Raw genomic sequence first — 22,356 nt, forward strand, 5'->3', positions numbered from 1 at the left:
CCAACAGGGAAAGTGCTACCAATGTTAATAATCACTATACATTTTATATCATAGAGGTGACAATAGACTTTTTCGTAATGGGAGGACATGAAAAACAATTGTGTACACATCAACTTTTGTCTGGAGAAAAGAGACTGAAAACAGACTTTTAACAGGTCAAATGCAAGACGACAAACCTGAGCAAAGGAGCTCTTAGGGAAAGTAGCCTCAAGAATGAAAATCTGGCCAATTTGTATTGAGAACTGAACTCAACTCTTCTCAACTTTCAAGAGATAAGACCCAAAGAAACACATTTCTTTATAACCATATTACCTGCATTGCTATGGAAACAAATTTCACATCACGCAAGTTATTAAACACACATTTTGGACAAATGTTAAATGGGACATCTCTGCACAACATACAGGACTTAAAATGTGCCTCGGCAATTAATATACAGGCTTGCTTATAAATTTGTGAATGGTGACTTTATATTAAATCCCCATGCTGTAGGTGCTCTGGATCATGTATATAGTACAATATTCTTCACTTATCCACATGTTACCACAGAAACCCCATTTCATAGGAAGGATATATGACTAGAACCATTCAAAAGGTCAGATGAGAATTTTGCTTTCTATGAATTGATCTAAGAATCAATTCTACCCAGTAACGACCTAATTACTAAGCAATTATACAGTATTTCACTTTCTATTTACTGACTGCTTCTTTTATTTAACTTAAGTACCTTTTGGCAGAAAATATCATACTTCTCAAGCAGTTATTTAAGACTCTTCTCAGAGAGTCTTAAATAACCCTGACTTAGCATGTTTGCAGGGCATTCTAGACTTCCACATGCTATCTCTTACAAAAGTAAAACCTAATAACACTGTGAGTTATTTTTTGTAGCAGTCATACAATGGAAGACCCTATTCAAAGAGGGGCAAATATTATTTGACAGCAAATGAAAGCAATATATTGAAAGCAACTTTTAATCCATAGGTCTTTTTTCCAATTCTCAATCGCTATGCTGTGGTGGAACTCGCATTATTGATTAATGAAATTAAAAAACAGGAAGTTATACAAAATCTATCAGAGTTGGAAGTAGACCCCTACGTAACTCCTTCCTTAGCAAAACCTAATCAGCAGGTTATTTCAAAAGCGATTCTGGCAAGCAGGCAGTTTTTCACCAATCCATGAGAATTTCTGGATTGAAGAGCTGAAGCAGGCAATATACAGAATGAGCACCATTTGTGTTTAAACTTGACATCAAAGAAAGTTGTCTACAAACAGGTGAGCGTGCAAACATCCATGCATTAGATTTTTGTTTCTGTCTATAAAATAACAATGTGATTACAAGCTTGACTCACTTATAGGTTGCTATCATTTTAACAAAAAATTTATTCTGAAATACTAAAAACTACATAATTTCTTACAAACTTAAGGCCTACACCAGGAGAATCTCTGCTGATATTATTCTAATAGCACTGTCCTGGGTGTGCTGGGACTGCAAATCTCAAAATTTCCATTGTTCATGGGAATTCTGTGACTTGCAGTTACACTACAGCTGGATGTTGCCAAATTAAGGGAAGCTGTAACAGTAGCAGCATTCAACAAAGTAGGGCTGTGCAGTGCTTTGCATTCTAAGGCAAAAAAGCACATTGCAGCATATGGGGTATGAACACTACATCTCTCTGCTTTTTTTTCCTAGCTCAAAATACCTGTCAGTTGCTGGGAAATCTCAGGAAATGATAAGTGTGATTTAAGGGATTGTAGATAGGTGCTAAGTTATTTTCCCCATAAGCTCTAAAGGACCATTTTGCCTTTGAATCTAAAACTCTACACAAGCCTGCAAGAAACCTCAAGGGGGGAATCGCTCCTCTTAGTTCTGGAGCTCTTATAATCAGTCCAGTTAGGATCACTGGAACCTGGCTAAGGCATTGAACTCCTACAGAACACTGAACAAAAATTACAGAGAGAGAGTTTTTAGCAGATATAAAGAGACAGTATGCAAGAACAGGCAGTGAAGTTAAGTCCCAGACATTTACACCTTTGACACTTTTGTCAAAGCAGCTCTATGTCATCAGTAGAAATGTAATGTACAACTCACAAGAATGCAAAATGCAGAGAGAGATAACAGGCAGATTTGCTTAAAGGGCCACTAATGGACTCTCTTCCCTTTCATTCTCAAAGCATAAAAAATGTGCGGATGAAATGCCATTTGTCAAGCTGCTTTCCAAACAAGTTATGCTTTGATCATTATGCAACATTCAAGACATTCACAGAACACAACAGCCCCAGCCTGTAGCATGCAAACATTTTTTTCGCAAGTGACCACTGAAAAGTAATGGAATTGCATTAATGGATTGCAGCCAAAGACGGTTGTGCCAGCTTGGAGCGTCCTGTTTTTCTGAGTTAAGCTCATTGTTTTCAGTGCTGTTTGTTCCAACCAGAAACGCCTGCCACATGACTCCAAACCCATCAATATGGCTGATGGTAACAAAAAAAAAAAAGATGATACAGTTTGGCCCTGTACTTCAGACTAACTATCCCATAGGGCAAATAACTGCCCCTATTCCAACTGTGTATTAGCATCCAATCAACACAGCAGTGTTAGTAGCCCTATGTCCTCTCTTATGGCCTCCAGAATTGAGAAGATGCACAACTGTTTCTGAATAAATGCCCAGGAGAGACAGAAGTCCACAATTTTAGACAGCTGGGATACACAAATAAATGACATCTGGATTCACTTCCAGAATTTGAATTCCCCAATACAGTGCACAAAAACAGGTAATTCTCACGTTACATGGTCCAGGCATTGTAAATATTATGTTCTGTGCAACTGTCATGCTGCATCTGGACTTATCTCAGAATTCAACATGGGAGATTATATTATTGCTGAAATAATAGATATAAAACATAAACAAAATCCATCCCATCTCCAAGAAAAATGGAGGCTGCCAGGAGTGGACAGTATCTATCTCTAAGCTTCCTCTGTTGTTTTTAGGAATGCTGGGTTAAATCAAAGCAAAACTGAAAACTGCAGGGTAGGCTAGGAAGTAGTCTGTTAGAGAGCTGCCACTGAAAGCCCTTGTTCTCACTCAGGTGATACATAGCTGAACTTTACTGCTGCAAAAAAACGAAGAAGAATCTCTCATGATCATCCCATTATAATTTTTAAAAGCTTTACTCATAAAGAATTGGGGAGAGGATTAGTCTACAATTGTTCAGCCAGCAATGACTTTTCAATGCACTTATTTCTGTTGCATATGGAATATAATTCCATTATGGTTTGTGAGGTGATGTGCTAGAGCCCTCCAAGACAACTCTTAGCTTATGAAGAACTAGTCAAGTATCAGCGACCTTAACCTAAACAAAATTGAAGTTCTCTGTGCAATGGTCATTTGCAATTGAGCAATCACTCTTTTTTGCACATAATTTAGATATCAAGACAGAAAGAAGGGCCTTGGATTTGCAAACAGATGTATATACCATTGATCCAATATATAATAATTACAATTAACACAAACACAAGGGAAAGAACCAGCTCCTTCCCTTGTGTTAAAAATAAGAAGAAAATTCTAATTACTCATTCAAGATCCCACTCTCAAAAACAGGAAGATTCACATGTTGTATCTCTCCCCTACCCATCAATTTTATAATTGCAAACACCAGTCAACCTGCAACTGATTATCATGGCAGTTTTATACCATTCATGTAATCACAGACTCTTGGCTTGTAAGTTGAGGAAATCAGTTAACAATGGAAGCTAGAGCTAAAGGCTATAAAAACATGTCTACTGTCTTGCTTTGCATTCTATATTGCTAAAAAAAATGGAGACACTGTGGACCCCATAAGCAATAAGAAATGGGGGCTTAGTTGCCCAATTTCAGATGGACCTCTATACTTTTAGGACTACCAGATTCAAGCACCAACTGGGAATTAGGCATATATATGTATTGTTTGCTTAATTTTTATCCCCTCATTCTGAGGGCTAAGAATCATATAATTTACACCTCTTTTGCATAAATGAAATATATTTCATTCACTCAGTATCTGATCTTCAGAACTAGAAAGACAGAGATCTTTTCCTTAGTGTGATCCAATTCTTTGCACCTAGCCTCTTATTCAAAAGTACAACATACAAAAATCTGGTAGGCCTAAAAACTGAAGAGGCATATTGGAAAATGGCAAGCAATTCTCTTCTCCACAATATACACATTTTTTTAAAAAGAATCCTTTGTGAATAGGTCAATTGATTCCTCCAATTTTCTGTTTTCATCCTAAATGCCACACACCTTTAGCACAAAATGACCCAGCCAATGATATCCATGTGAATCAATCATTGATAATGATAATAATATTCCATTTCCTTACAATTATTGAAACTTCCTCATCCGTTTCACACAATTTCCGTTGGCCCTTCAATGCACAAATTAATTGCTCTTATCATTAAAAATAAAAACAAAATTTTATAAATGGCAAAATTATAATCTGCAAAAATTAAGAACAAACAAAAAGTCCTTTTATGGCTTTGATCTCCCTTGCAAAGGGTAAAAGGAGGAATATTGCCAGCCTAAAAAATAAAACATGTATATAGATATTGATAGATAGACAGATAGATCAATTATCTTCACACTGTGTTATCATTTTTTTTCCTTCTCTTCTGGGTATGGCTCTTAGCAGTACTTATTAGTGAGCCAAGACAAGTGCTGATCCCAGCAAGATGAAGAAGAGACCCAGCCGCCTCTTTGAGTTCGTCATCAATTTCTTGGCAGAGTTCCTCCAGGACCTTCTGATGAGGCTGGGCCTCATCTGTGATACTGACACATGGCTGTGAGGTATAACCACTGTCTGCCAGAGAGTCATCGTCATCTTCATTGTCATCTGTGTCCACTTCACTCTGAAATCCTTCACTGCCGTCACTCCCTGTCCGGGTGGCCTCTGAGACAAATTTGTATACATCATCGACAGAGGACAGGGAAGACATGCTAGAGAGCGATGCACAACGCTGTGCAGCCACACTGCTGGCGCTGTAATTGTGGTCCTCCTTGGGGTCAATGTTAGGGACTGCTGGATCACTCTCTTCTTGGGTGTGGTTATGGAATGTGCTACCATATTTCCTTTTCTTGGAGAGCTTGAGGGATGGTGGCTTTTCACCTGAGGAAAAAAACAACAAAAAATCTTCTGAAAACTCAAGGGAGACAATGGGTCCGACAAACATGTTTCCATGTTTAAACCATCAGGTGTCAGGATTCCAGCAGTTACTCCAATTAAATCATGAGTCTCGGACCAAAATTCCAAAACTTCAAAGGATTTATTGGGAGTTAACATATCCGGCACTGCCTGGGTGTAGCCGACTCTGAGACACATAATTCATTGTCACTCGACCCTGGTTTTCTCCCACCCCCTGGGTGTATCATAATTCATATTCTCCAATGAGACACATCCATAGCCAAGAGTCATCAATCATGTTCTCCAGTTAGATTTTTGCATGGCAGAAACTTCAGTCACCTAGTTACTATCTCTGAAAAACTATGTATGGAATGCACTTTCAATTTCCAAGCTGCCTCACTGCTCTTTCAAACCCCTTTCCCCCCTCCCTTTCTGTTGGCAACTCTAAAACAACCATAGAAATATTTTAGGAGTTGACATCAGGAAGGGATTCAATTAAAACCCAGCTAAAAAATAGGAATGAGATCCTTTATTGCCCTGTGTTTATTTCTTAGCTGAAATTTTAGATCATTCATTTCTGGAATATTTTTCATTATGTAAATCCACAATGTATTATCTCAGGGTGTTGGACTTCTACTTCCCCAGGCAGTGTGTATAATAGTTCTGCCACCTGAAAAATTATGGAAATTGAAGTTCAGTTTATGGACAACATCAGGTAAGGGAATATGTTGCTATGTCATTTGATTGATCTCCCTCTCTCCTTCATCACACACGACCTCTTCTTTCCCTCTTTCATTTTCTGCTCCTCTTTTTCTGGTTTCCAGGGGCACTGACTGAATCTTTTACTATCCCAATTCCCTCAACCCCTTCCTCAGTGCTCAATGAATTTTCACAAGTTCCATTACCATTTTGTTCGAAAATTGAACCTAATCATGGTATTAATAATTCTACTCAGTCTGGAAGCAAGTCACTTACTGGACATGCATGTCATCTTTAAGAACAGAGCCAGTGGATCTAACTAACAAAGGGCTGGGCAACCATCTTTCTCTCTCTAGCAACATCTTATCAGGGACAATATTTGGATGGTGGCCAAGCACCTGAACTGCATTCACATGATCATAGGGTGGTGCAACAGTCAAAAGTGTAAGTATAGATTGAACAGTAACTCACTTTTTTTTCCCAAGGCCCTTGTAATTTTGAACCATTGTTAAGCAAATGGTAAGTTGAGGGTTGCCTGTAAAACTGAAGAGTGCATGAAATTGTCCCATAGGTGACATGTTGCCGGCATCTAATCCAGCATCCCGATTCCCAGAAAGCAACCAGATCCTTGGGTAAACTGACAATAAGAGCAATAAGCTATCTATGCCAATACTGCCTTTAACTGAGGACCTACCACCTCCACAAGGATGCTGTTAACAGAACAGTTCTCCATGAATGTTTCTAACATCCCCTCTGAAATTATCAAGTGTAATGGACTTTGCATACCTTGTGGCTCCTAATTCCATAAAGTAATAAAGTTATGTGAGAAGGGCTTTCCGTTTTCAGAAATCTCCTGCCTATTACTTGGATGATCCTGAGTTCTGGGTTATGAAAGAAGAAAAGGAGGGGGAAGAAAACACTTCTTCTGCTACCAGGAAAAAATAGTAACATCAAAGCTGTAACTGGTATAAAAAAAAGATGCTTTAAATCTTTCTCCATCCCTGTGTTCAGAAAATGCTACATGGCTTCCATCCAGTTTCCTTTAAACAATCCTAGAATTGTTTTAGTTGCCCTTTTTCAAATAGTTTTGGTTGTTTTCAAGGTCAGGATCACTCATGAGTGAAAGTACTAGAGCTCTAAGTAAACTGAGAAATTGAAAAAAACATGAGAAGGTGTTTTTGGAATAAAACTTCTGTGTAGCTGCCAAGAAAGCTTCATGTCTATACTAGAAGTCAAAGAAAACTTGAGGGAGACTATAACTTTTAAGAACTTTGGGAATTTGGCTAAGCAATCAGATTTCCATTATTTATTTCAGTAGAAAAACAATTAAGTTTTTTTTAAAGTTTGTAAATGAACATCTTTCTATCAAACCGTCAATTGCTTAAGCTCTTAATTTTAAAAACGTATAGTTAAAAATAAATTTACAAAAACAATATTCCTTGAAAACAGATTTATCGTACTTACAATCTAAAATGTCTTGTTCAATGGAAGTATTCAAGAGCATCATGGCAGTAGCAGCATCGATATCTGAATCTGAAAATCAGAAAAAGAGAAAAAAGCTCCCCATGTCAATTAACCTCAATTAAGTTTGATCTGGAAACTATTATTATCATAGAATAACCAGTCAGAATTCATTCCTAGAAATTTGGATTGGAAACAATTGTCTAAAGAACAAGACTTTTAAAGCTTTGATTCTGAATATTTATCAGAAAATGATTAATATAACCAAAACCTCATCAATTAATCTACTGTCAAATGAGAAACCCGTATATAGAACTTTTAAAATGGCAGATCTGGTTTCTTTTCTCATTTTTTTTCACTGCAAAGGCTGATTTCATATCAAGGTGAGGCAGTTTCCATCGGTTGATAGTTTTTTTTAACCGCTACCAGACTTCTTCTCACGGCAGGATGTTATTCTCATGCAGCGATCTGAGGCAACACAAACTAGCCATACTTCTGAACCCAGGTAGTTCAAATAATACATTGAAACTTCAAACCACATTGGCAAACCACACTGAAACTTCAAACTAAAGTTTCCAATCTTAGTACTCTTAGTTTTCCCATTTAGTATCTGTACAAATGCTGTGACCAAAGTCTTGCTTTGCAACTATGTACAAGCTTTGAGTTCAAATTCTTCCTTCTCCTCATGTGATCAAATTCCCGTTATATCAATAAAGTGCAGTTCTAGACAGATTTATAGAATGTGTTTCCTATCTGCTTATCATGAAGAGCTGACCAATTCAGACTTTTTAACAAAGGATAGGTAAAGGAGCAACAGGAAAAAATGCTTACCTTTGATAGATCGTCCCTGACATTGTTTCCGAACTGAGGTTAAATAGCAAGGAGATGATGAACCACTGGAAGAGAGGGGAAAAATCTCAAAATTCAGAGTCTATGCTATGGAAGACAAAATTAACATGAGCCAATTGTATTTTCAGCTATTATGATTTCAATACACATAATTAAATGCATATAACAAACTCCAGGAACTTCTAAATGGATTCTCAAATGAACCATACCACATTGATTTCTAAACCAACAATTAGAGATAGATGCCAGTTCTCTATTCATTCCAAATCATGATTCATCAAAACATTTTAAATATGTGATCCGTCCTGGTCATGTTTTGGTCTTATACCTAAATATTGGACTAGAGTAGGCCCACTATTTCCTCAGTAAAGCACTTAACTGGTATGGAAAAGATCCCAAAGTTTCTAGCATTTTCCAATTTAAAACCTTACAGCAGTTCATCTAAATACATATTCATCTAAAATCATAGAAAGTTATCTGTCCACCAAAATAGATTATGCTGGATTATGCAGATTTTATACAAGCTACTTACAGGTCTTCTGAACTCTTATCTGGCTACTGCTTTTTAAAAGTCTCTTAGCCTTTTGCTGCATCTTGTCTCAAGCTTTATTCCAGATGAGACATTACAGTCTGGCACAAAGCTGGAAACTTTTAAGTAAATTAAAGTAAATGAAGTAAATTAAGTTTTGTAATGCTGAAAGAGGAGTACAGGTTGTCATCGACTGAGGACCACAATTGAGCCAAACATTTCTATTGCTGAGACATTCGTTAAGTGAGCTTTGCTCCGTTTACTTTCCTTGCCTCAGTTGTTAGGTAAATCACACACACCAGGTGTTAAGTTAGTAACACAGTTGTTAAGCGAATCTAGTTTCTCCATTGATTTTGCTTGTCAGGTTGCAAAAGGTGATCACATGACCATGGGATTGCTCCAATGCTTGTAAGTGTGAAAAAGGATCATAAGTCACTTTTTTCAGTGCTGTTATAACTTTGAACAGTCACTAAGTGAACTATGTAAGGATCATAATGAATTTTTAAAAATCTCTTCATACATTTAAAGGGAGAGGACATTATTCTACCCAAGACAACTTTCTTAAAGCAATAAATATTAAGTCTGTAATGAGCATCTTTTAAGAAAGGCCTTTCTGGCAAGAATTTCTACTACAGGTAGTCCTCAACTTACTACTACAATTGATCCCAAAATCCCTGTTTCTAAGCGAGACAGTTGTTAAGTGTGTTTTTCCCATTTTACATCCTTTCTTGGAACTATTGTTAAGTGAATTTCTGTAGTTGTTAAGTGAATCTGCCTTCCCCATTGACTTTGCTTGTCAGGAGGTCACAAAAGGTGATCACATGACCCCGGGGACATTGCAACCGTCATAAACCCAAGTCAGTTGCCAAGCATCTGAATTTTGATCACATAACCATGGGAGTGCTGCAATGGTCATAAGTGTGAAAAACAGTTATAACTTTTTCCAGTACTGTTGTAATTTCAAACAGTTACTAAATGAACTGTTGTAAATCGAGAATTATCTGTTCATCAAGACCAGGGCTGTCAAACTTGCAGCCCACGGGCCGGATACACCATCACGCGCTGGCCACACCCACACCCAGTTTAGTAAAGGAGGAAAAAGTCATGATACGTCACATGATGATGCTGTGACAAAGCGAGTTTGACACCCCTGATCAAGACTATTTGGGGAAGAAGGGTCCAGGAACAGCTTGTCCTTCCTGCAGTGGTGTAATTATTTCAGATCAGTCCATACTTCAAGATGCTTGTGTAATTTTCAAAGGCTTTCTAATCTATAAAGCATACTTACAGCTAATCAACGCAAAAGCTCTTGGTTTGGTATTAATTCACGTGTATAGTTAAAAATAAAACCCTATTTCACCAGAAACACTATGATATCACTAAGAAACTTGGGCCTACATCTTCAAGTTATTACTTGCTAATTTATGTTGGCATCAGTTTCTGAAGACCAAGAATGGAGTATACCTGCACTATAATATTATATAGTCCCTAGAGCAGACCTGGACATTTTAGGGTCCATGGGCCATATGTGGCCCTTTGGCTGTCCCTTTCTGGCCCACACAATGTCAATGGGAAATTAGAAATCAAATGTAAGTGTATGCCACATATGTAATACAGCTGCATTGCTTTTACTTTGAAGACGACTGCTTTTTGGGGGGGTTCAATTTAAGTATATGTGTGTGTGCCTACGCATCATCTCAGCCTTCCACCCTTCACAACAGTCCTAGCTTCTCATGTGGCCTCTTGGAAAAATTAATTGCCTCCTCCTGCTTTTGAGCAATGAGGAAGCAAGTCAAGTGATGTTAAAAGTTTAAAACTCTCCAGCTTTAGCCCTTATGTACTTCATTCATTTTAATAGCATTGTTTTACAACATTTCAAATATCTACTCCAGAATTTAATGGCCAGTGGACAATTATCACTGAGACATCTTTTGTAGATAGCCCATGTTATGGACATCTTTCCCTAAATCTTTTCTTTTAAACCTTTTAGCCTCAGGCAATTTCCTAAATGTATTAACACAAGAGTTCGTTTCTTTGCTTATGAATCACTTTGCTTATGGATAACAAGCATCCATTGGTGAATAGGACCAGAATCAAAACAACGTGAGGTAACCTGATTTTCTTCCAGCCTTCTTTCATTCTAGCACTTCCCAAAGGCTGGCACTATCTTTGGAAAATTAGGGCAGGGTTCATCTGAGCCCCCCTCAAGTCTACACTAACCAGGCTAACTCACTGCTCACTCCAGGAATTCGATTCTGAGTGGCTCCAAGGTTGACTCGTCCTTCCGAAGTTGGTAAAATTGTTGGGGGCAATATGCTGACTCTGTGAACCGCTTAGAGAGGGCTGTAAAGCACTATGAAGCAGTATGTAAGTCTAAGTACTACTGCTATTCTTTTAATGGACTTATAAGTCTTTCAAATTGCCTTCTGCAAGTTTTTCTAAACTGCTTTTTAAATTACTCATTTCACTTCCTAATTGGCCCAATTTTTATAATCAGCTTATTTTTTTTATCTATTGCTTTCATATATTTTACCATTCTGAGTCTATTTCAATGTTCTTGCAGCCACCTTAAAAATTACATTGACAGCAAAATAAAAGTATCAATTGTATTAATTTTTTAAACAACATTCTATATTTAAAGGCTCAGGGACCTATTTTTGAGGCTAGATATGACACAAAACGAAGAATGCGAGGCACGGCAAACTAATACAGTAACAAACATGCATTTTTGGTGATAGCCAAGTTGGAAAGTAGAAAAAAACTCTAAATAATATAAAGCGATGTACCAGAGATTTTATTTCTGTGCCTCCCTGAATGTACAATGCTGCTAAGAACAGAAAACAAAATTCATTCATCTTTTTTGTCCAGTTATTACATGAATATAAGTCTGAATTTCAAATTCACATACCTGTGCTTCAAAAAAAAAATCATCTCATCCTTATACTTCTTCAGAAATGCCATCATTTTTAGAATTTTTTTCTTTAAAAGGCCTTATGCAATTGTGTCAATTTTTAAACTGTATTTTTTAAACATTTTATTCAGTTGTAATTTCATGTGAAATATGAGCTTTTCTCTCCCAGGTTATCACCACACTACAAGTCATCATGGCTTTGAGAGGAGCTGCAAAGCTTCTTTGGGATTGTCTGTGCCTGGTACATCTCAGGGGTAGTTGGGGCAGAGTCCAAGGAGCAAAAGTAGCTCTGTCCTCTTTTCCACAAGGCCATCTGTGGTCTTTCAGGCTCATACGCTACACTGGAATTTGGGCCATGCCTCAAATCTCATTCCTTATATTACCTGTTCAAAAATGAACTATGTAATGCAAAAGTTCTATGAAACATTATTTTTCTACATACTTATACTCCTAAGCAAGAAGCTTCATTACCTGGCTTATACAGAGTCCTTTACATCTCTCAGATATCACAAACAATTAAATTCCTTTTTTTAAAATCCCAGTAACAAAATTCCAATAACTACAAGAGGCTGGCTATTGAGATGAAAATATAAAATTGCCTTGTTCAGTGCTGGTCTCCTGTATTCTGTGACTGAGGCATGCTGATTTGGGGGAAGGAAGCACACTCAGTGCATTTGGGAACAGGGAATGCATTTCTGCCTACAAAATATGGGATCTGCCATTGAATATGAGCTGTTCTCCAATTTTCAAAAAGAAAAAAAAATAGGATATAGAAAAACAGCTTTACATCACAGTCTGGTCAAAATAAAAACGGTCCCATCTTCTCTTTAGTTATATTATCTGGAAAATCTTTTCCTCCAAGGTTGTATTGCTTGGAAAAAGAAATCCTACCTTAGTGGTGATGCTGGTGGGGTATAAAATGCAAATGTGGAGGGAAATGGTTGCTTCTTCAGAGCCTGTACAAGGTTTGGTTTGTATTCTGGATCAACACACCACAATGAACCTTTTCCGTTCACCTAGGAAACAACCATGCATTAGAACTGATTACAGGCAGTTTCAATAGGAACATCAGATATAATAGTGCGTTACACTCCATGGGTGCTTGTATAAAACACAATGTATCACTATTTTTATGTTTAAAGGCCTTAAGATGAATATGAACACACCTGGAGGCACACTTCTCTGAATAAGCATGGTCAACTGATCATGACTGCAATCCCACCACTTTGGCACTGTATTCATCACTGGTAACAGCAGCCGAAGACCTCAAGAGAGAATTGCCATCCCTACGGCCCTGTGCCTCTCCAGAAGATTGACTGGCCTCAGGAACGTGATAGGAAAAGAAGGGGCTTGCAACTTTCCTCACAAGTGCTTTTCTTTTCCTCATGGCAGCACTGGGGTCATATTTATGGACATATACACAGTTAAAACCTTTTAAATCTAATGTTTACCCACTTGGAAAGTTTGGATATTTTTTTGCCACTACCAAACTTCAAGAAAAAAACCACAGCCTTATTTTCTTAAATATAATGGTTATCGTGCGTGCCAAGCTTCTCCAACCTGTAACTGTATTTTCATAAGACATTAAAAATGTAGCATTATTTATGTATCAGATTTACGTCCTGCTTTTCCTTCTGGAGATTAAGATAACATGTTGTCAGCCCCATCAGGCAGACCAGACCAGGAATTCAACTCCACATGAAGGCTAAAATTGATTTCATTTAGATTGGCTATAGTAATGAAATTCTGACGGTTTGTCCCCTTCCTCCATCTTCAGTGAATTAGGCAGATTTCTGTCCGAGTTGCTTCCAAACTAATTGTATCTCTTTGTTCTGGATTTTATCCCCCTTTGCCTTGGCAATACTTTCTGCAAGGCCATCTGCCTTACTCTCTACCAAGGTTTAGCAATTTGCTTTTCCATACTTGATATTTGAAAAATGTCAAATTACTTGTATTGATTTATTGAAGTAAATAGTTCCTCTAAAATTTCCTTCTTTCTTTTCATAAAAAAGACCAACTAAGACCATTTATTTAAAAAAACCAAACTTCATATTTAAAAAATTGCTGTGATAACGAAGTTTGAAAGCTACTTTTGTTTTCTTAGACCCACCATTCACAATTTTTACTCAAACTATGAGAAATACATTTAATAAAGGAAAGGAAAATTCTGTAGCTAGTTGCTCAGTGTCCCTTTTTTTCTTAAGCAATTACTTTTCTACCTCCAATGTTTATAATTAACCTATATAATGTTAGACCTCTTTGATGTTTAGTATTATGATGATCAAAATGGAATAAAAATATAACTTTTTTAAAGAAAAATTAGCATTTTGTTTACACACTTTGTAATGCAGAGTTTGAAATGCAACCTTCCTTCAAGTTAAGCAGTTGTCCAAATGTGTTGGATTAGAAGTAGTCCTTGACTTATGATTGCAATGAAACCCAGAATTTCTGTTGCATGTTATGACAGTTGTAACTTGAGGCACCCACGTGACCAACCCAATTTTACATTTTTTGCAGCAGTTGTTCATTAAGCAAACCCATTGTACACAATATCTTTTTTTTTGCAGAAAACTGGAAGTATATACCAGTTTCCAGAAAATAAAGCAAATTGTGGTCACATCACTGTGGGATGCTGCCAATAGTCATAAATGCAGGCCAGTTGCCAAGTGACCACAACGTGATCTAGTGATGGGGTGAGAGGGTTGTCGGAATTTCAAATCCCAGACTTAAGCACCTTTGGGGGATCCATTGTAACTTTGAACAGTTGCTAAGTGACTGATTATAATTTGAGGACTACCTCGAATCAGCTCCAGATAGAGTGTAAATCTTTAAAAAAGTTGTCCTTTCTCAATTTTTGTCAACTAATTAAACTTTTTGAAAGAGAACACAAGAATTCCAGATCATAGAGAATAATCTCTCCACTCTGAATGACAATTCATATCAGATAAAAAGGGGGCGTGCATAAGCGCAAGGGGGCGTGCATAAGCGCACCAACGTGCCTACCGTCCCTGTCCTATTGTTTCTCTTATTCTTCTTTTATTTTTCTTATATGTACCCATTTCATGTATTCACAACTATGTATACACTTATACTTATTATCTTGTAAACAATTGGCAAATCAAATAAATAAATAAATAAAATAAATAAAATAAAATAGTAACTATCACAGAAAGCAATTCTACCCATTGTAATACATATAGCAAGAAATAGCATCATATTGTTGTAGTGTGGTCTTCCTGCTCAGCATTATAACAAGGCACATCTCTTTTCCAGGATTGGTTAAGACATCAGTTTAGAATGTGGCAGACTGTGTGAGTTCTGGTCCTGCCTTAACCATGAAAGCCAGCTGAGTGACCTTGGGCCAGTCACACTCTCAGCCCAAGTCACCTCACAAGATAGTTGTTATGGGGAAAATAGGAGGAGATAGATTCTTGGACATATTCGCCATCTTTGTAGCTATTTGTAAAAATAATAAAGGCAGGATATAAATAAGTAAACAAGTAAATCAATTAATTTCCATTCTATCCTCTCTGATGCTTCTTGTCCCCAAACACCCAATAGATATTCTGTGATCATCTTTAATCCTCAACTTAATGGATTAATGAGAAAATTTTCTCTTACTTGTTTTTTAATGGCCCTATTCAGGGAACATACCATACATGAGACTAGGTTGTAGAATGTTACCTGTCAATTTGGAAATAGACTTCACTTCCCTAGGAGTACAAAACTCATACATAAGATCTGGGAAAACCCAACATTTCCTTATACAGGTAGTCCTCAACTTAGGACTTCAATAGAGTCCAAAATTTCTGTTGCTAAGTGAGGCAGTTTTTGCCCCATTTTACGATTTTTCTTGTCATAGTTGTTAATCATTGCACTTCTTAAGTTAGTAACATGATTGTTAAGTGAATCTGGCTTCCCCAATGACAGAAGGTTGCACAAGGTGATCACATGACCCAGTGACATGGCAACCGTCATAAATATGAGTCAGTTACCAAGCACCTGAATTTTGATCAGGTGACCATGGGGATTCTGCAATGGTCATAAGTATGAAAAAGTCATTTCTTTCAGTACCGTTGTAATTTCAAATGATTACTAAATGAACTGTTGTAAGTCAAGGACTGCCAGTATGTATTCTGAAAAAGCAGTTTTTTAAACATAAAAAAGCAATGTAGCATTGGTAAAGCTGACAAAAAAATTGAGACAAAGCCTGGAATAAATTCCTTAAAAAATGCATTATAAAATTATTGACTAAAATTAGATTTTGGCACCTACTCCTTTCCTCATCAGACAAGCACAACTGATTAGCAATGCTTCCTGCAGATTTTGAGCTGTGCTCTTTCCCCCAATCTCACCCCAAGCCCTGGCAAACTAGTTTTGTCTTTGCAGACCATCCATATTTTGTGTTACCCTTTTAACATCCTGGAATGGAAGAAAATGGGCGTTGGTTCTTACCTGACACGCCATTTCTCTGAGGCCGTGAGGATCATCCAGTGTGTGGGAGGTGCTCCAGTCTGCGCTGTTGTAGGCTGAGCTTAATTACTGAGGAACGCTCCGCCCTCCGGCCACGTGGCTCCCTATGCGTCCCCAGTTTGCGCGAAGACGAGAGTGAAGGAAGGTCGCTCTCCCATCCTCCTATGCTAAAGAGTTCATTGGCCGAAACAAGTTCCCACCAGACGGCAAATCTAAAGGGTGGGGCTGGATGATCCTCACGGCCTCAGAGAAATGGCGTGTCAGGTAAGAACCAACGCCCATTCTCCTGAGAGCCGTTCGGATCATCCAGTGTGTGGGATATACCAAAGCTTGGCTGTCCTACGGGGACTCCGTCTGGCCCTGCAACCTCTGAGGTTCCCTAAAGACTTGCTGAAGGACTCGCTCTACCAAACGAAGCCTCCGCCGAGGCAAACGTGTCTATCTTATAGTGTCTAATGAGAGGAGATGGGGATGCCCAAGTGGCTGCCCTACAAATGTCGGAAATTGGAGCCTGAGTGGCCCAAGTTGCCGAGGTGGCTGCACTTCTGGTGGAGTGCGCCAGATCCCCTGGGTGCACGGCAGGGCCTGGGACAAATAGGCCTTGGCAATAGTAGCCCTAATCCAGCGGCCGGTGGTAGACGGGGACACCCTATGGCCTAGTGAATTGGGCTGGAAGAAATAAGGATTCTGATCTCCGGAAGGGCTGAGTACGTTTAATGTAAACGCATAGGGCCCGCCTAACGTCCAGGGTGTGCCAAAGCTGCTCCTTCCCGAGAGGGATTGGGGCAGAAGTTCGGGAGTGTGAGTTCCTGAGCCCTATGGAAGGCCGAGTTGACCTTGGGCAGGAAGGTGGGATCCGGTCGGAGGACCACCCAGTCGGCATGGAAGATGCAAAGGTCCTTCCACCGACAAGGCTGCAAGCTCTGATATTCGGGCGGGCGAAGTAATATCCACCAGGAACACGACTTTGAACGTTAAGAACTGGGGTGAGGCCTCCCTGAGGGGCTCAAAGGGATGTTTAGTGAGGGACATCAGGACCCTATCAAGATCCCAGGTAGGATATCGATGTATGATTGGGGGACACAAGTTGGTGGCTCCTCTGAGGAATGCCCGAATACGAGGTGGTGGGAGAGGGAACCCAGATTATCACAGGCAATGACTGTTGAGAGAGCTGCGACCTGACGCCGCAAGGTGTTTGTAGAAACCCTTTCCTCAAGCCCTCTTGGAGAAACTCCAAGACTTGAGCGATGGGAGGTGAAAGCGGTTGACCTGAGACTATGGCACCACTTGCAGAAGCTATTCCAAGTGGCGTCGTATATACGGGTTGTTGAAGGTCGCCTGGCAGCTAAAATGGTAGTAATAACCTGGTCAGAAAAGTGTTCGCTTTTTTAAAACGCTCCCCGCTCAACCTCCAAACGGCTAACTGGAGCCACTGAGGGTCCGGGTATCGGAGGGGCCCCTGGGAGAGGGATATCCTGTTGGAAGGAATTTTCCAGGAGGGGCCACCGACAAGTTGAGGAGGACCGCAAATCAAGGGCGCCTGGGCCAGAGGGGGGCCCTAGAATCAGCTCCGCTTCTCTCTGGAGATAAGCTTCTGGATGACTCTGGGAAGCAGGGCTAGTGGAGGGAATGCATATAGGAGCCCTGTGTGCCAGGGACAACGGAGGGCGTCGTAATTCTCGGCCCCGTAGGAGGGGTACCTGGAGAAAACCTGGGTAGTTGTGTGTTGAGCGGGAGGCGAAGAGATCCACCAATGGAAGACCGAACATCCTGGTCGCCTCCCTGAACAGTAACGGGTGGATGCGCCACTCGGACTGGTCGACCGTGGTCCTGCTTAGCCAATCCGCTTGAGTGTTTGAGTCCCCTGAGATGTGTTCGGCTTTGAGGGAGAGGAGGTTGCGCTCCGCCCAACGGCAAGGTGCTCGGCCTCTCATCAAACAGATGGACTGGGTGCCCCCTGTCGGTTGACGTGAGCCTTGGCGGTGACATTGTCCGTGGGTATGAGGACATGCCGCCCGCATACGTGTGGAAGGAAATTGCGCAGGGCCAAGTGGATCGCGCGGAGTTCCAACCCGTTATACTGTATTCCCGGTCTACCTGTGACCATCTGCCCTGTGTTGAGAGGGAGTGGATGTGGGCGCCCCATCCGGACAGGCTGGCGTCTGTGGTGAGGGCGAGGCGTTGGGGCTCCTTGAAGAAATGGCCCTTGTTGATGGTGGGACGGGTCCACCAGAGGAGAGACGTGAGGACCCTGGAAGGCACCTTGACTGAGGCCTTTGAATTGCTTCTGCCGGCCCGCTGGAACGGAGCAGGAAACACTGTAGGGATCTAGAGTGTAAACGGGCCCATGGAACAATGGAAATACAAGAGACCATTTACCCAGTAATTTAGACAATCCTAAAATTGTTACCTTCCTTGATCACCTGATATGTTTGATGGCTTCCTGGATGCTAAGGAATCTCTCCGAGGAAAGGAAAACTTTACCCTGAACTGAGTCAATGACGGCCCCCAAGTGGGTGATCCGTGTAGATGGTGACAGTTGGCTCTTTGCCAATTAACTAGAAAGCCATGGTCTTGGAGGGCTGAGAGAGTAGCTCTAAAATGCCTCTCTGGGTGGGTTTTGGAGGGAGAGAGGGATGAGGATGTCATCCAGATAACAATGGAGGCGGACCGGGAGGTTCCTGAGGTGGGCCGCCAGGGCCGCGAGGCCCTTGGTGAAGGTTCCCGGGCCGAGGCCAGCCCAAAGGGAAGGGCCACATATTGGAAGTGGCGATGGTTGTAGCAGAACCTGAGGAATTTGAAATGGGAGGGCCGGATAGGGATGTGAAGGTATGTCTCGAAAGGTCTATGGAGGATAGCCAACCCCTGCCGGATGCTGAGTAAGATGGACTGTAGGGTGTGCATCTTGAAACTGCGATAAACCAAATAACGGTTAAGACGTTTCAGGTCCAGAATGGCCCTCCATCCACCAGAGGATTTAGGGATCACGAAGAGGTGAGAATAGAACCCCTGTCCACGCTGAGATGGTGGGACGGGTTGAATGGCCTGTATGGTGAGGAGATGACGGATTGCTGAATCCATTAGGTTGCGTTTGAGGGGTCCCTTGAGGGGGGATGCCATGAAGAAGTCAGGAGGGGCGCTGGAACTCAAGCGTGAGACCAAGTCTAACGGTATCACGGACCCAAGCAACAGAAGTGGAGGGTCCCATCGGTCGGCGAAGTGCCAGAGGCGGCCGCCTATGGGAAGGGAGGGACGGGATCTATCTACGCTGGAAGGGCTTCTCCTGAACCCCTGGAGGGGTGCTCTGTAGCCGCTGCCCTCCTGTCCTGTCGCCCGGATCGGTTCGGTCCTGGGGCTGGAATGGCCGGAAGGAATGGCCTAGGTACCTGGGCGGGAAGGGGGACTGGTAGAAGGGACGGGAGGAACCTCTCCGAAATGGCTGAGGGGCTCTAGATTCTGACCTCCGAAAAGAGGAGGGAGAAATTTTTTCTTGCTTCGGGTTTCAGAAAGCAAGGGGTCCAAAGCAGAACCAATATTTTGTCCCCCTTTATGGGGGCGTGGCCAGCTTAACCTTGTGTTTATGTCCGCCTGCCAGTGCTTGAGCCAGAGCAGGCGGCGAGCTATGATGTGGGATGTTATTGCTCGTGCGGAAAACTTAACCGCATGGTAGGTGGCATCGGCGGAGAACTCTGCCGCGGCCATCAATTTTGCTACGTCCTGTTGAGCCCTAGTGTTGGAGGGGGAGACGTGCTGCTTCAGTAGACGAAGTCACCGGATAGAATCTGGTGAAGAAGGAGGCGGCAGTGGCCGATCTAATGGCCCAGGTGTCTGCTTGATGAGCCCTACGGAGGGCGAGCTCAGACCTCTAGTCCTCGGGCTTTAGGGCCTCTAGAGGATCACTGGGGACGACGAAGAGGCCAGGCCAACGATGGGGTCAGTTACCTCGGGAGTATTAAGTAAGTCGCAGAAGCTTGACTCGAGGTTGAAGAACCTCTTGTCCAGGCTGGATGGGGCGGGGGGCCCTTGTGGAATTCAGCTGGTTAGAGACCAGGTCGTGAAATAAGGGTGGGGCCGGGATTACCACCGCCTCCACCACGGGCTGTCTAAAAATGACATCCTCCTGGCCTTCTGCCGGGAGGAGAGAGTCAAGGAGGGCTGCACGGACAGGCCAGAAATAATCCTGGCTTTGAATAACAGCGACTTGAACATGTGTGGTTTGAACAGTCCCGTAACAGTGGGTTGGTCCGGGTAAGGCCCTCGCCCCTCGGACATGTCCCCTCCATGGGGTCTACCTCCGATAGGAGCTCCTCTTGGTGCATAGACCCCCATTCCAATTCCTCCTCCACCCCAAACTGATCTTCCATGGCCTCCTCCAGATCTCTTTCTGGAAGAGGGCTGCCCCCTTGTAAAGGTACCTGACCATGAAAGGGATCCGATCTGGGCGAGGACCTGACAGATGGCGGATCGAGTTCGGATTAGAACGCCTGAGGCTGTAATGAGGCCTCTGGCAGCTGGAGCTCCCAGACAACCACCGGGAGGGATAGGCTGCCAAATTCTGCCCTGAGCCAGCTGCGGAAGGCCAACAATATTGTCCAAATTCACAGATTAATCAATCGGTCATCTGGCTGAGGGCCTGCATGTAAAATCAGTAACTTCGCAAACGAGGCCTCAAGAATGGCGCCGCGCGCGCGGTGCCCAAATGGCGGCCGCCCACGCTCCTGTAATTACGGGCTGCTCAGGGCTGAGTAGGGACCTCTGGCACCTGGAAGCCGAGAGAAGGTAGTTAAAGCTGTTCCCCTACTTGCTGTAAGCGGCGTTAGCGGTGGGGGGAATGCCAGCAGCGCTATCTGGCGCGCTTTAAACAAGCCGCTGCGATTGCGGCGAAAAGAACGGCAGGGAAACGTCCGAATTGGGGGATTGGCGCCGAAGCGCTAAAGCCACCCGTTCTACAACCCCCAGGGGGCGAAGAAAACGTGCTCCCTTGTATCTCCTATACGAGCAGGCTAAGGAAGGAAGGATTGTCCCTTTTAAATCAATAATCAAACCTGAAAGTTAATAGCTTGAATCGGCCAGAGAGAGAGAAGAATTACACAGCCTAATCTCACGTAGGCTGAGCGCAAACTGGGGAACGCAAGGGAGCCACGTGACGGAGGGCGGAGCGTTCCTCAGTAATTAAGCTCAGCCTACAACGACGCAGACTGGAGCACCTCCCACACACTGGATGATCCGAACGGCTCTCAGGAGAATATACTGTACCAGAAAAAGATTCAGCAGGCTGATAAATGCTGAATCAGATTTGAATCCTGTTTCTGATACCCAGGCCAAACCACTTCCCTCTGCTGGTTTAAATATATTTATCTTGTTCTAGGCAATTTAGTTATTCAGTGTCTTTTTCACTTGGGCTTGCATGCATGTTATATTAATATTTTGTCTTCAAATGCCTGCTTGGAAGCATTAAAACTGAAGTTGAAAACATCAATAGATAGGATTAATAGAATAATTTCTTAATAGCAGCCCTGCTTGTATTTCTAATTGGCTTTTATTTGGAGAGGCCTTTTTGTAAAAGGGTGTTTAGGACATAATGCATGCATTCATCCTCAGCCATCTCTTTCTCTTCAGACAATGAATAAACAGGCACTATTCCAAAATAGCTATGACTTTTCCTACCAGTTCCCAATCTTCCTTTCCAAGTGCTCAAGGTGAATTAACTGGGGCTGTCTTTTTGTTATTCTTAACAACGTATCTCAAATGAGGTACATCTGGCCAAGAGATACTGCCAAAAGCATTTAAGAATTGGATTTCACTGGGGTATAGGTATATAATTGGACTTCATATTTTTTAAATATATACTTATTATCCTCCTTTTTCATATGACTGCCAGCAATTCTTTATCCACGGAAATCAAAGCTATTCCTGCTTCATCTTCAAACAATGATGCATCAAGATGGCTCACTGGGCACCTCATTATCTATTTTAGAGCCAAATTTTAGTGCTTGCAAAGACATCACAGGGTGGTAAGTAATCTCATTTCAATTATTGAACCTAATGCACTTTTAATTTTAAGTCCCATAAATAAGACCCCAAAAAAGTTGGAATAACCTCAATGGTCCCAATATATTACAATATGCAGGATATTTTTATGAGTCATTGAGTTTGTCATATTTTTGCCATGAACAGTAGTAATACGTTGGGTAGATTTGAATTATTTATTCTTTTGAATAATTTTATTCCTCTTGAATAAAATAAGAGAATAAGTTACTTTTCAAATAATAAAATTTGC

The 22,356-nt window shown here is 41.4% G+C and overlaps 1 protein-coding gene across 3 annotated transcripts in view; it reads right to left on the reverse strand.

The window, feature by feature from the left end:
* Positions 1-959: 959 nt before the first annotated feature.
* Positions 960-22,356, reverse strand: part of FOXN2 (forkhead box N2) — a 49,808-nt gene continuing 28,411 nt past the window's right edge. For all 3 annotated transcript variants that reach the window (XM_026684772.2, XM_087961423.1, XM_087961412.1), the window contains exons 3-6: positions 12,495-12,619; positions 8,146-8,210; positions 7,318-7,386; positions 960-5,139 (exon numbers count right to left, since the gene is read on the reverse strand). In XM_026684772.2, the coding sequence (XP_026540557.1) occupies positions 4,613-5,139; positions 7,318-7,386; positions 8,146-8,210; positions 12,495-12,619 (786 nt within the window). In that variant the 3' untranslated portion in view covers positions 960-4,612. The remainder of the gene's footprint in view (positions 5,140-7,317; positions 7,387-8,145; positions 8,211-12,494; positions 12,620-22,356) is intronic.

This window comes from Notechis scutatus, chromosome 1 (genome assembly GCF_049901735.1).
Source record: "Notechis scutatus isolate UNSWTSFEM ecotype Mainland chromosome 1, rNotScu1.2, whole genome shotgun sequence".
NCBI classification, from domain to species: Eukaryota; Metazoa; Chordata; class Lepidosauria; order Squamata; family Elapidae; genus Notechis; species Notechis scutatus.